The 13,287-nt window shown below is 33.2% G+C and overlaps 2 protein-coding genes and 2 pseudogenes across 2 annotated transcripts; 1 reads left to right on the forward strand and 3 right to left on the reverse strand.

Moving 5' to 3' along the window:
- The first annotated feature begins 102 nt into the window (after positions 1-102).
- Positions 103-1,101, forward strand: LOC108725007 (putative nuclease HARBI1; annotated as a pseudogene).
- Positions 1,102-1,912: 811 nt separating this feature from the next.
- Positions 1,913-3,487, reverse strand: LOC108720206 (uncharacterized; annotated as a pseudogene).
- A 1,345-nt stretch (positions 3,488-4,832) lies between these two features.
- On the reverse strand, positions 4,833-6,800 carry LOC108724980 (trichohyalin-like). The gene is made up of 2 exons (XM_018451729.1): positions 6,074-6,800; positions 4,833-5,992 (listed from the first exon to the last, which is right to left on the reverse strand). Exons 1-2 carry the CDS (start codon positions 6,798-6,800, stop codon positions 4,833-4,835), a joined length of 1,887 nt encoding a protein of 628 aa, XP_018307231.1.
- A 5,147-nt stretch (positions 6,801-11,947) lies between these two features.
- LOC108724989 (putative uncharacterized protein FLJ37770) lies at positions 11,948-12,582 on the reverse strand. The gene has a single exon (XM_018451737.1). The coding sequence runs from the start codon at positions 12,347-12,349 to the stop codon at positions 11,948-11,950; it is 402 nt and encodes a 133-aa protein (XP_018307239.1). The 5' UTR covers positions 12,350-12,582.
- Positions 12,583-13,287: the final 705 nt, after the last annotated feature.

Consider the following 13,287-nt stretch of genomic DNA (forward strand, 5'->3'; position numbering starts at 1 on the left):
CAAGTTTTCAGGTTAGAAGTATATGATATTTATAATAAATGCATTTATGTAAATATATCTCTTTTTTCAAATTAAAATAATTTTTTTTTAAATTATATGTAGATGGTAGTTGGAGACACAGTATTATTGTCACAATCAATAGTGTCTAGAATTATTTTTCGTGTGTCAGCTCTACTTGCTAGTTTAATTAAAGAAATTATTCAGATACCCACTACGCAGGAAAGAAGAAATGAGAATCATCAATTATTTCGCGTTCTTGGTTATGGTAACGGAGCAATTGGTTTACCCGGAATTGACGGCGCAATTGATTGCACACATATACGATTAACACATACAAGATTCCATCGTCTTGATGAAGTTTATAGAAATAGAAAAGGATACTTTTCATTAAATGTACAAGTATGTATACTACTTCAAAATTAGTAATAATTATTTCTAACAGTTATTTAAATAATGCTAATGATACAATATTATAATAAATAATTTCACGTTAACATTTATTATAATACAGACTATTGTTGGACCTCGTATGGAATTTTTGAATATTATACCAGAATATCCTGGCAGTCAACATGATAGCAGGATATTTCAAAACTCAAGGATATATATATGATATATGGAGGGAAAGTTAAATGGGAAATTAGTTGGTGATTCTGGTTATCCAGTTTTACCATTTCTTTTGACACCAATAGGAAATCCTCAGACAGATGAGGAATTGATGTATATATTTATGGATATACATATATATACATATATATAGTTTTATGAATATATTAACGCATGTATGTAAATATTATTTTTAGGTATAATACTATTCATGGACGGACAAGACAAATTGTAGAGAGAACATATGGCGAATGGAAATGACGATTTCCTTGTCTATCAAGAGGACTCAGCACAAAATTATTATGCTCTACATCTATTGTAGTAGCATGTGCTGTGCTACACAATCTTGCATTAATATTCCGTGATGAACTTCCTGAGGGTAATGAAGATGATGTATGTGATGAATATGAAGATGTTCCAGTAAATTCACCACAATGGCAGCCAGGAGAAGGGTTTGCAATGAGACAAGCTCTTATCGAGCGTTTATTTCGATAAATTTTTTACATTTCCAGACAGCACAAGACAATAAAATAAAAAAAAAAACAGTTTCGTATTGTTGTATTTTACCCTGAAATCTCTTGTCGCCGTAATATATACTAATTGAAACTTCTTTTCTATTATTATTATTACTTATTCATTACTTAATGCACAAAATAACAGTTACTTAACATAATAAACTTAGTATAATGAACAGTTAAAACTTAAAATAATAATAAAATAATAAAAAAACTTAAAATAATAATAAAATTAGTATAATGAACAGTTAATATAAAATAATAATAAGATTGAAAGACCGCTAATGTTAAACATAATAATATTAAATTAAGAAGCGCCATAACGGTCAGAACGTTAAGATGTTGAACTATTGTAAATTCATTTAAATGAATTAATTTCAGAAATGATAATTGCGTGCCGATATGGTTGTCGGACTTTCAACGCAATCAAATCTGAAAATATTAATAATCCCCCCAAATTCCCCAACTTAAAAACTGTAATAAAACTTATTGCGAAAAATAATGCCTCGGCCGGGAGTCGAACCCGGATCTCTTGCATTCCGTGCGAGATAATATAAAATAGTTTACATAAACAATCTCACGTTTTTTTAAGTCTTTTAAAGTTTTTTATAGTTTTAAACCTACAAATAGTTAAGGAATAATATCTTTTTCTTTCTTTAATAAAATTTCAGCTATTTCAGCCTTTTTTTCAACTTCTGCAACTTTTGCTAGCGACATCCTTAATTCTGCTTTATTTATTTCTTTTAAATGAGTTTCTTTAATAGCAGCCATCGTTTCTTCATGTTTGAGTTTTACTTTGGCCAACTGTTGTTCTTGCTTTATTATATTCCTTATTCTTTCAATTTTTAGATCATCTTCTGTTTCTATGAACTTGCGTTCCTTCGTGGTCTTGCTTGTTCCCATTGTTATTTCTTCTATTATAACTTCTGTAAAAAAAATATAACATATTTAAAGATGTAAAAGAATCACTTTATAAAAATAAATATAAATATAAATATAAGTATAAATATAAACATAAGTCTTATCTAATAAGCTAATATTTATATTTCATATATTTCATGTACCGTAAGAATTAGCCAATTACAATCAAGAATTGTCAAAAACTTTCAGCTTACTGTCATATATTTTAATAACATACCTTGGGAATCTGATGCTTTTGTTTTACATAAAGGTATGTTTTCCTTATCTGTCACTTGATCAAACTCAAATTCTATTGTACTGTCATTTATATCTTGTACGATCTGTTTATGATCTAAAATTTTGTAAAAAATAAATGCAAACAATTACTATAACCATTATTATTTACTATTACTATTCCCAAATAAATGCTTACTTTCTATTTCATCATCATTCATATTTGATGAAAATAATGTAGGGGCTGTGGCCATTAAATTAGACGCTATTAAAGCAACATTTGGATCAAGTTCTGAGGATGGTGTTTCTGGTCCGCCACCTGTAGCAAATCTAGCTTGTCTTTCTTTTGTTATAATATCTCTTTGAGTTTGTTTTAAGTTGGTCCACAGCTTTTTCAGTTGTTGTATATTTCTCTACAAAAATAAAGGAATATTAAATAATTAATAGTAATAACTAAATAGTTGTTATATTTATAATACTAAAATGACGAATAATGAATTTAAAATTAAACGAAGGAATTTAAGAGCCAAACTAGATTTATATACCAATTGAAATGTTTATATAAATTTACAAATAATACAATGAAGATGTTTATACGTACAGTTCGTAAGCTTTTTTCTTATTTGTTAAAAGAATATTAATACAATGTAAAATAAATATTTTAATAATTTCACAACCAACTCGATAAGAATTTGTTGAAATAAACATTAATTACAGAAATTGCTGTAATAATAGATTACCCACAATTTGTAAAAATGGAGAAAATGAACTCGGACGTTCACTCTTCTATTTCTATCAAATCTCATATGTTACATTCAGGCAATATTCTTTCTAGTTACGTTGTAAAATTAACACTAGCTGAACTGTTAAAAATGGATGAGTGACAGAATCCAAGTTTATTTTCTCCATTTTTACAAAATGTAGATTAACTCACTATTGTAGCAAGCCTTTCAATTGTACGTATTACATTCATGTTATATTCAGTTTGTTGACATAATTTGTTAAAATTATCTAATTATATTCTATAAAGAAATAAATGTTTCTTACCTCTTGCGTAATTAATGACGAATTATTAAATTCGTCACAAATGTTAGTCCACGCAACTTCTTTTTCGCGAAGTGTGTTAACATTACTTTTTTTGCATTCAATAATGTTTTTATATTTATTTAAAATTTGTAAGAAAAGATTCTTTTCCGCAGAGGCGTATAATGTCTACTCTTATTACTTGCCATTTTTCGTTATATCCGTATGAAAATCTTTATCTTTTGGAAAAGAACCTTGAAACACAAATATAACAGTAACCAAGTAAATATACAATATTCAAATTCTTCTATCATATTGGCTGCGGTCCACTTGACGCTACAAACGCTTCGAAGCGTTTGAGCGACCAATCAGAACAGAGAATTTTACTAATCAAAGAATGCTTCGAAACATTTGTAACGTCAAGTGGACCGCAGCCATTATTGGTTGTTCTAACGGAATTATGACGGAAGTTCCCGAACACAAATGCGCACTGTCATAAAGTATGATCTTTACAAAGGTAATCTAGAATTGGAATAATAAGAGGCATAGATCCCTCTTTATCATTAGAGGATATTCAATCAGGAATTTCCTGGTCAGGCAATCCCTTTGATATTTTAAAAATGGAAAAACTAAAGTTTATCTCTAAAAATTCTCATACTCTAGAAAACTCAGAAACAATAAAAATAACATTTAGCTCAGGAATCTTACCTGAATTTATCGACCTATGGAAGGTTAAAATTAAATTGAGAAGCGCCATAACGGTCAGAACGTTAAGATGTTGAACTATTGTAAATTCATTTAAACGAATTAATTTCAGAAATGATAATTGCGTGCCGATATGGTTGTCGGACTTTCAACGCAATCAAATTCGGGTTCGACTCCCGGCCGAGGCATTATTTTTCGCAATAAGTTTATTACAGTTTTTAAGTTGGGAAAATTTGGGGGGATTATTAATATTTTCAGATTTGATTGCGTTGAAAGTCCGATAACCATATCGACACGCAATTATCATTTCTGAAATTAATTCATTTAAATGAATTTACAATAGTTCAACATACTTAACGTTCTGACCGTTATGGCGCTTCTCAATTTAAAGTATTATGTTTAACATTAGCGGTCTTTCAATCTTATTATTGTTAAAATTAAAGTTATCCCCTTTGCTAATAGAGTGAGAAAATGCCTGAATTGCGCAAGATGGGGTCATATCTCGCGCAATTGTAAAGGAAAACTAACATGCCCATCGTGTGGTGGAAATCATTCTAAAGATAACTGTAACACACAGACTATCAAATGTGTAAATTGTTCTAAAGATCATAATTCATTCGATTTAAGATGTCATATTTTTAAAAAATTAAAACTAATAAACACTATCTGTGCTTATGCAAATGTTGACAGAAGAATGGCTCTTAAGTTTATTAAACAACAAAATATTAAAGATATTAAAGATGCTCTTAGAACATGCCACTCTATGGCTTACGCTTGACAAGAGATTACAGAAGATATAACAATATATTATATGAAAATAACCACAATATATTCTATGAAGAAGTGAACCTAAATGACATTGAAATGACATACTCTAAATTTATTTATATACTTCCAGGCTTCCGTTTCACTCTTTATATTTCGTATCTTGTTTTCCTCTTCTCTTTCGTGTTTCTTCTTCTGTTCTTTGCACCATTCTCTATATGCCTTCCTTTTCGTGACATATACTTCACTATTTATCTTTCTTTTCCTTAAATCTCTCAGCGTCTTTCTCAGCTCTCTCTTTCTCTTTTTCCATTCCTTATCATACCAGCTCTTTTTTCCCAAACTCCATGGTATTATCTTCTTTTTGTATCTCACCAGCGAATTCTTTATCTTCTCTCTCATCTCCGTCCACGCTCCTTCTACATTATGTTGCTTGCATATCCATCCTCTGCAATTTTCTTGATATCTACTTATCCCTTCTTCTGTCCAGTCATTCCTTTCTAATTCTATTACCCTTTTCTTGGTTCTCCTCTCAGTCTCTTGCTTTCCAATTAGTTCCACTTCTAGCGGTAAATGATCTGATTCTGTCCGTATCCCTTCCTTAACTCTCTTCACCTCTCCTATCGCTCTGTCGTTGCTTATCACGTAATCGATTACCGATGAACCGCATTCTCCTATGTATGTCCATCCCCCTTCTTCCCCGAAGCTTCCGTTTAGTATTGTCCATCCTCTATCTTCTATCTTACTTATCAGCTTACGTCCCTCTCCATTGGTTTCTTGGTCTATTGACTGTCTCACTTCTTTCTTCTCATTAACTTTTTCCTCTCTTATTGGTCCTCCTTTGTTTCCCGTTCTTGCGTTAAAGTCACCTCCTAGTAGTAGTAGTTCCTCTTCTTCTTGTAATCTCTCCAAAATTCTGTCCATTGTTTCGTCTATCTTTTGGCTATATATCGTGAAGATCCTCCAACTGTTTCCCTCGAGCTCCAGCTTCATCTCCATTATTCCCTTATCTACTTTTTCTATCTTTATTTCTTTCTTATTTCTTCTTGCCGCCATGATTATTCCTCCTTTCGCTCTGCCTTTCTTACTTTCTCTCTCTGCTGGTATGCTCCACCACTCAAATTCTTTTGGTAAATTCTCTTTCAACTTCTGCCACCTCTCTTCTTCTACCCAGGTCTCTGTTAATCCAAGTATGTCGAAATTTTCCAAATATCTCCACGTCTCCTCACACTTGTTGACTAGTCCTGCCACATTCCAAAAACAGATTTTTATCACTTCTTCTTCCTCTTCTTCTCCCCTACACTCTTGTTCTCATTTTGCCTTACTCTCTTTTTCTTCTACTAGTTTCTTCTCCTTCTCGTCCCAACGGTACCACCTATCTTTCAGGAATATCTTTCTATAACCTACTCTAGTTTTGTTACCTTTTCTGTTTTCTTCTGTTGCCTTCTCTCTTAAGTATTTCTGTATTTCTCTTTCCTTTCTCGTTAAGTCGTCGTCGATGAATATTCCTGATTTTAGTTCTTTTTTCTTGACCATTATCTCTCTCTTCTGTCCCCAGCTACTTATCTCTGCTACCACCGTACTCCTGTCTCCTCTCATTCTTAACTTAAACGCCTTATTTACCTCTACTTCCGTCTTCAGGTTATCTCTTATGAATTCCTTGACCTCTTGTTCCATCCTCTTCTCTCCCCACACCTCTACCCCTCTTATCACTATATTATTTCTCCTTTTCTCTCTCTCTCTTCTCTCTCTCTCCCATTCCAAGTTTTCTAACCTGCTTTCTATACCTCTCCTCTCATCTAACCACTCTTCTTTATCTTTCTTTTTTTCCTCGTCTCTTACCTGTTTCTCTTCTCTCCACTCCTTTCTGATCTGTTCTATCTGTCCTAGCATTTTTTCCATTTTCTTTCCTATGTTCTCCTCGATCTCCTTTCCCATCTTCTCCATCGACTTCATGATGAAGTCTTCACCCGCCGTTACATATTTCTCCATGCTCTTACTCTCCTCTTTGGTTTTATTCTTACTACCTATCGGTCTGCCCGCTGGCGCCATCTGTCCTCTACTCCTATTACTTCTACGTTCTGCTTTTTCCGTTTCTTGCTTCTCGCTTCTTCTTAACCTCTAAATTCTCACCGCTTTTGTTCCTTCTTCACCTTCCTTTCCTTCCTTTCCTTCTTATTTTTCTTCTTTCGCCGCTGATCCTTTCTTCCTCTTTCGTCTCCCCACCTACTCTTGTCTCTCACTGTTTCTTAATTACTTCTAAATATACTCTCTTAATCCCTCTTCCTGAACATGCGTCTGCCCGTCCACTCTACTCAACCGGAAGTCAAATGTCATACTCAAATCTGAGTAAAACAAATTCTCTCAGGATATAGGTAATAATATGTATAATAGTAAAACATCATTAGATACAAGAATTTCATATGGTAACATAATAAATAATTATATGTTAAATAACCACCCAAATACCAGAAGATCTAACTTTAATATTAACGATGTCTTAATAGAATCAGATTCAACAACAATATCCCCACACGATACAGTATTAACTCAAATTTATCTTTTATTATTCGAATCAAACCTCTCCAGAAAATTAAAACTTCAAAACATTGCTAAAATAGCTTTAAATTATTTATCAAACTACCAAGTAATAGATAGATAATTCTCCATCTTCAGATCTTCAGTTAATATAGTATATATCTGTTTTTGTATTTGGTATTAAGTTTTTATTTATTAACGTTTCTTTTGTCTTGTTATATTAATTAATTATTAAATAAAATGATGAAATGCCTTCAATGGAACTGTAGAGGATTTTCATCCAAAATAAAGGAGTTTTCAAATTGGATTGAAAACTTTGATATTTGTTGTCTTCAAGAAACATGTTAAAACCAGATATTGTATTATTGAACACAAGGCTTTATTTTCGAATATATGTACTGACTCTAAAAGTAGCTTAGAAGCACTATTCCAAAGAAAACCAGATCAATTCAAATTAAACCCATTAATTAGAGATCTACAAAATAAATTATTATTATACAATACGACTTTTCCAAATGGTAGAATTCGTTTCACCTGGTGCCCAGCACATGTGGGTATTAGTGGTAATGAAAAAGCGGATGAATTGGCTAAATCTGCATCAATTTCAGGTGAATCTTTAAACAATAAAATAGACTATAGTCAATGCATATCAAATATGAAATATCATTACAACGATATCAATGAATCTTTCATACAATCTTTGAATCAAAATACAGGATTATTTTATAATAACTTGGCTAAATATATAAACTTAAATTCATTTAAAAAGCATAGATATAATAGACAAGAATTTTGTGTTACTATTAGACTCGTTACAGGCTATTCGTATACAAATGAATTTCTATTAAAAAAAAATTTAAAAGATAGTCCGGTATGTGTGACTGTGGTTTTGATATTCAAGATATCGACCATATCTTTTGAGCATGTCCTAAACTAAATAATATAATAAAAATAGAATTAATAAATAAATTAATTAAATTAAAAATTTTCCCTCCTTTATCTATTTCAAGTGTTATTGCAACTGGTAATATTACGGCAATAAAGAATTTGGTTAAATTTATTAAAAATAATAATTCAAATTTATAAAAAAAAAAACTTTAGTGAAATTCTCTGAGCGGTCTATCATATGGGGGAATCTCATTTCCCTAGAATATCCAATTCACCCCTCTACTGTGAATCTGGAGTATTTCTGCTTTGAGAGTTCAACGCATTGATAAGATCTCCAACTAAAGAAATCTTAATTCTCATTTACATACGATTTGAGACCTCTGCTCTCCGAGGAGGTTATTTATTGGATCAATTTGATCCAATAAATAACCTCCTCGGAGAGCAGAGGTCTCAAATCGTATGTAAATGAGAATTAAGATTTCTACGTTCTCTGCATGATACTGTGACTCTATATTTGAGTCGGAAAATCAAACAAGGGGAAACCAGAAGAAGAAGAAAGACGTATGCGCTAGAAGACGGCATCTTTCCCTCTTCGCCACAACACGGGACACTTCTCACGTAATACCACATAATTACACGTAGAAGCACGGCTCGGGATACATAAGATATCGCAGGGCACGTAAAATATCGCACACCGTATACCTGGCGAAGGGAGAAGGAACGTGGCGAAGGAATGTGTGCCGTTCACATCTGTCAACTACGAAGTAATCTTTACGGTTAGCCAGAAGGTTTTGTTAAATCAATGCGCCGTGTATTAATTATAATAATTTGTGTATTTCGCGTTGAGGCGATTCCTTAATAATAATAATAATAATAAAGTGCCTTAAGTTTTTACTGGACACACGATAATCGCAGAAATCTTCTTTTGACCGCATTTCCATCTAGACACAGAGTTTTGGTACCTAAAATCCCCTTTCCTTGTAAAAACAGAAATTCTAGGAAACTAGGACACTAGATCTCTATAAATACATAAATTCGGGAAAAAACTTACACCAGCAAGTCTGTTCAAAATGATTATTGGACAAAAATGAAGTTACTGCGAACGTGACATTGGGTGCGTTCAGCAGAACGTTTGTTTTGCAACTGTTGTAAGTTTCCTTCGCGCTAATTGGATCATACTTTTAGATCTAGAAGAATGGTCCTATCTCAGCAGACAATCATAAAACGGTTGCAAAACTGTTGAGTCTGCTGAACGCAGCCATTGGGTGCTTTCCAGCAAGGACACACTCAGACAATGGGTGCATTCAGTACCACGACCGCTCAATGACAACGCTCATTGAGTAAAAAAGGGATTAATCTAAGATTAATCTCTTTTTTACTTAGTGAGCGCTATCATTGAGCAGTCGTGGTATTGAATGGACCCACTGTGTAACACATTGAGTCGTTTCATCCTTGTTTAACGTTGGCAAACAACAAGGATGAAACGACTCACTGTGTTACACAGTATCTGACTATGTCCTTGCTGGAAAGCACTCATTATTTTTTTTCACACTCGACTGTGATTGGTCAATTTCTTACTCTTACTTCTTAAACTTAGAGTCCTAGATTTATCAGAGAGGCGCAACCGGTGTTACGCATTCTGATTCGCTGTTGCAATTACATGACTTGGCAACCATTTATAGTACTAGTGACATATTTCTATTTCATTTTATCCTATACATTCTATCTCACTCTATCTCATTCTTGCTCTTGAACAGTATCCATGCTGACTAAATTGTTATTATTGGTATTATACAGAAAGCCTTGATTACTTGTTCGTTAACAGTAGATATATATGCTTCACAATTATCATTTTTTTCAATGTTTCTTGAATGTAAGAACATAATACTGCAATCGTACCTGCAATTATACAATATCTTATCTTCAAACATTTCTGTTTTAATTTACAAACAAGCAATCACAAATGACTTTAAAATTACTTCATTTCAAACAGTTGGAATACTCCATAGTAAAACTCCACATTAAACTATATGAAATTCTTCTACGTATCATACAGAATTATTTATCTGAGTAATGCAATAATATTTTTTTAATTTCAGGAATAATTTTATCGAGAATCTTTACCATCGAGCAAAGTTTTACTCGATGTTAACAGCAGTGCAATTTAAGAGGTTATGGTGATACGCAAAAGCGATTATAATGACAATTAATCAACTGACTTATTAATACATAAATATTCTCTCTAAAGAATTGATACGATTCATTTAAATATAATTTTATATTACTTTGTCTTATCTTGTTTGACAGTTTAAAGGCAGTTTCATAGCATGTCAGTCATGTTTAGTACCCTCCCTAGTATACCTTTGTTATACAAGCCGGTTGCGCCTCTCTGATAAATCTAGGACTACGGTCCACTTGATGCTATGAATGCTACGAAGTATTTTTCAATTGGTTAATTAATAAAATTCTTTCTTCTGATTGGTCAATCAAAAGTTTCGAAGCATTTGTAACGTCAAGTGAACCGCACCCTAGAACTCTACTTAAACCAAGCTTACTTTGCATATTGTAGACGGGCCATTAGATATAAATATCTATACTTACGACGCTGTGATGCGATACTAATGTAGAACCAGCTTCAGGTTTCTCTCTGCTTCTACGTTACCATGGCAGAGGAGAACTGAGAAGGCTTGACAATTCGAAAGTATCAAGAGAAAGCTAATGCCCGTGTCACACTATGCATTGGAGACTGAGGATTACAAATTGAGGATTAGAATTCAGCCAATTAGAACGAAACGGATTAAACTTAAAATTACCTGATTGGTCGAATTCTAATCCTTAATTCGCAATCCTCAATCTCCAATGCGTAGTGTGACACGGGTATTAGGAAAGAGATGGTATTTGTGGAATAACTTTGCGGTAAACATTATTGTATACTTGCATAAAATTAGTCATTTCTTCTGGTTTATTCAGATTCACTGCTAATAGATTAGAAATAATTATTAGAGACGAATTAATTTGAATTTTTATAAAAGTTTATTTGTATGAAGATTTGACCTTTCTGAAAAATATATATAATTATATTTTAATAGAGGGCAAGTCAATAAGTTTTTAGAAAAACATAGTAAAACACAATTTTTTTTTATCGATTCATTTTTATTTCTCAACATAGTCTCCTTTCAGCTCGATACACTTGATCCAACGATTCTCCAACTTTTTCAAGCCATCCGAATAATATGATTTGTCCAACCCTTCAAAATAAGCCTCTGTTTCGACGATGAGCTGCTCTCTGGTGGTGAATCTCTTTTCTCCGAACCATTTCTTCAAATTTGGAAACAGGAAATAGTCGCAGGGGGCTAAATCTGGCGAATATGCTGGATGGGGAAACAATTCGTAGCGGAATTCGTTGAATTTGGCCATCGGTTAAATTTGCCCGGCATACCGAGCATATGTGAACCCGTGCATTGTCTTGATGGAAGAGCACTTTCTTCTTCGTCAAATGGGGACGTTTTTTCTTTAAAATGTTGTTGAAACGGTCCAATAAGGCTGCATAGTAATCACCATTGATCGTTTGCTTCGACGGAAGATAATCGATATGAATTATACTGCGTGCATCCCAAAAAACTGTGGCCATCACCTTTCCGGCCGACTTCACGGTCTTCGCCTTCTTCGGAGCTGATTCACCCGATGAAGTCCATTGTTTTGACTGTTCCTTCGTCTCGGGTGTGAAGTAATGGATCCATGTTTCGTCCACAGTAATGAATCGATGCAGAAATTCATCTAGATGGTTGAAACATCTCTAAACATTGTTTTGAAATCGTCACACGGTCGCGCTTATGGTCCACAGTGAGCAAACGCGGCACCCATCTTGCCGATAGCTTTTTCATACCCAATTGTTCGTGCAAAATTGAAATCACTGTGCCATGTGATATGCCTGTGGCCTCAACAAGCTCGCGCACTTTCACTCGTTGATCAGTCAAAACAATATCGTGGATTTTATCGATGATTTCTGGCGTAGCAGCCTCAATTGGACGTCCCGAACGAGGTGCATCATATGTGGATGTACGACCACGTTTAAATTCATTCACCCAATTGTATACAGTCGAAAATGTTGGTGTAGATGTGCTATGAACATTATCCAACTCGGCTTTGATTTCTTTCGGCGTTAAACCTTTCATATGTAGATGTTTGATCACTGCACGAAACTCGTTTTTTTTCTATTTTGCAAAAAATACAAAGGTTGTTTGCTTTAATCGTCTACAGAAATGAAACCACGCGATGAATTCCGTTCAAAATTTGACAGTAATCAGCTGAAAGATGCTACTTGTCAAAAAATAATGTGACATGACACTGCGAGTGCCCTCTGACAGATTTTCTAAGAACTTATTGACTTGTCCTCGTATTTAATTAATTGAAAGACGATTAAAAAGTTATACGCGTGAGAGAGAGAGAGAGAGAGAGAGAGAATTGTCTTTTATCATCGATTATTTTAAGCGCTTTTTAAATTTGGCTCTTGTGTTTGTATATTACTTGCTTGTATATTACTACTTGTTTGTATATTATTTGCTTAAAATGTTCGACAAACACGTTACGTTATCCGGAGATGTGAAATTGAAATTAAATGTATATAATGAAGATCAGTTTTAATGGTTGTTAATATAAACTTACAAAGCTCATGAAACATGTTGAATGTTCTGTTTGAGGACCACTACAGTCGGGAACCTGTAAGTGACTCATGTTGACGGAATACTTAACATATTAATTACACATATGTATTGCTGAGGAGGACTCCAAAGTGAGTCGAAACGTTCAATAAAGAGGATTCTATACATTAATGATTAATTAAGATTGAAATTAATCGTTGGCACCTTCATCAGCCCGTGACTCGTATGGCCTTTACGGATTGTGTTATTATTATTTTTATTTGTATATTACGGAATCATCATACTTATTGTTAGTTGTGTAACTCTGACAACTCCGCTGTTGCAATATTACGGTGAGTTGAACGACAATAAACTTTATTAATGAAAAAACGGATCTATGAAAAATGTATCAGATACATCGTATCAATATATGCATACTATTATAATTATATAATATTAAAAAAGAACATGAA

The sequence above is a fragment of the Mycetomoellerius zeteki genome, unplaced genomic scaffold (assembly GCF_001594055.1).
Source record: "Mycetomoellerius zeteki isolate Tzet28-1 unplaced genomic scaffold, Tzet1.0 scaffold1061, whole genome shotgun sequence".
NCBI classification, from domain to species: Eukaryota; Metazoa; Arthropoda; class Insecta; order Hymenoptera; family Formicidae; genus Mycetomoellerius; species Mycetomoellerius zeteki.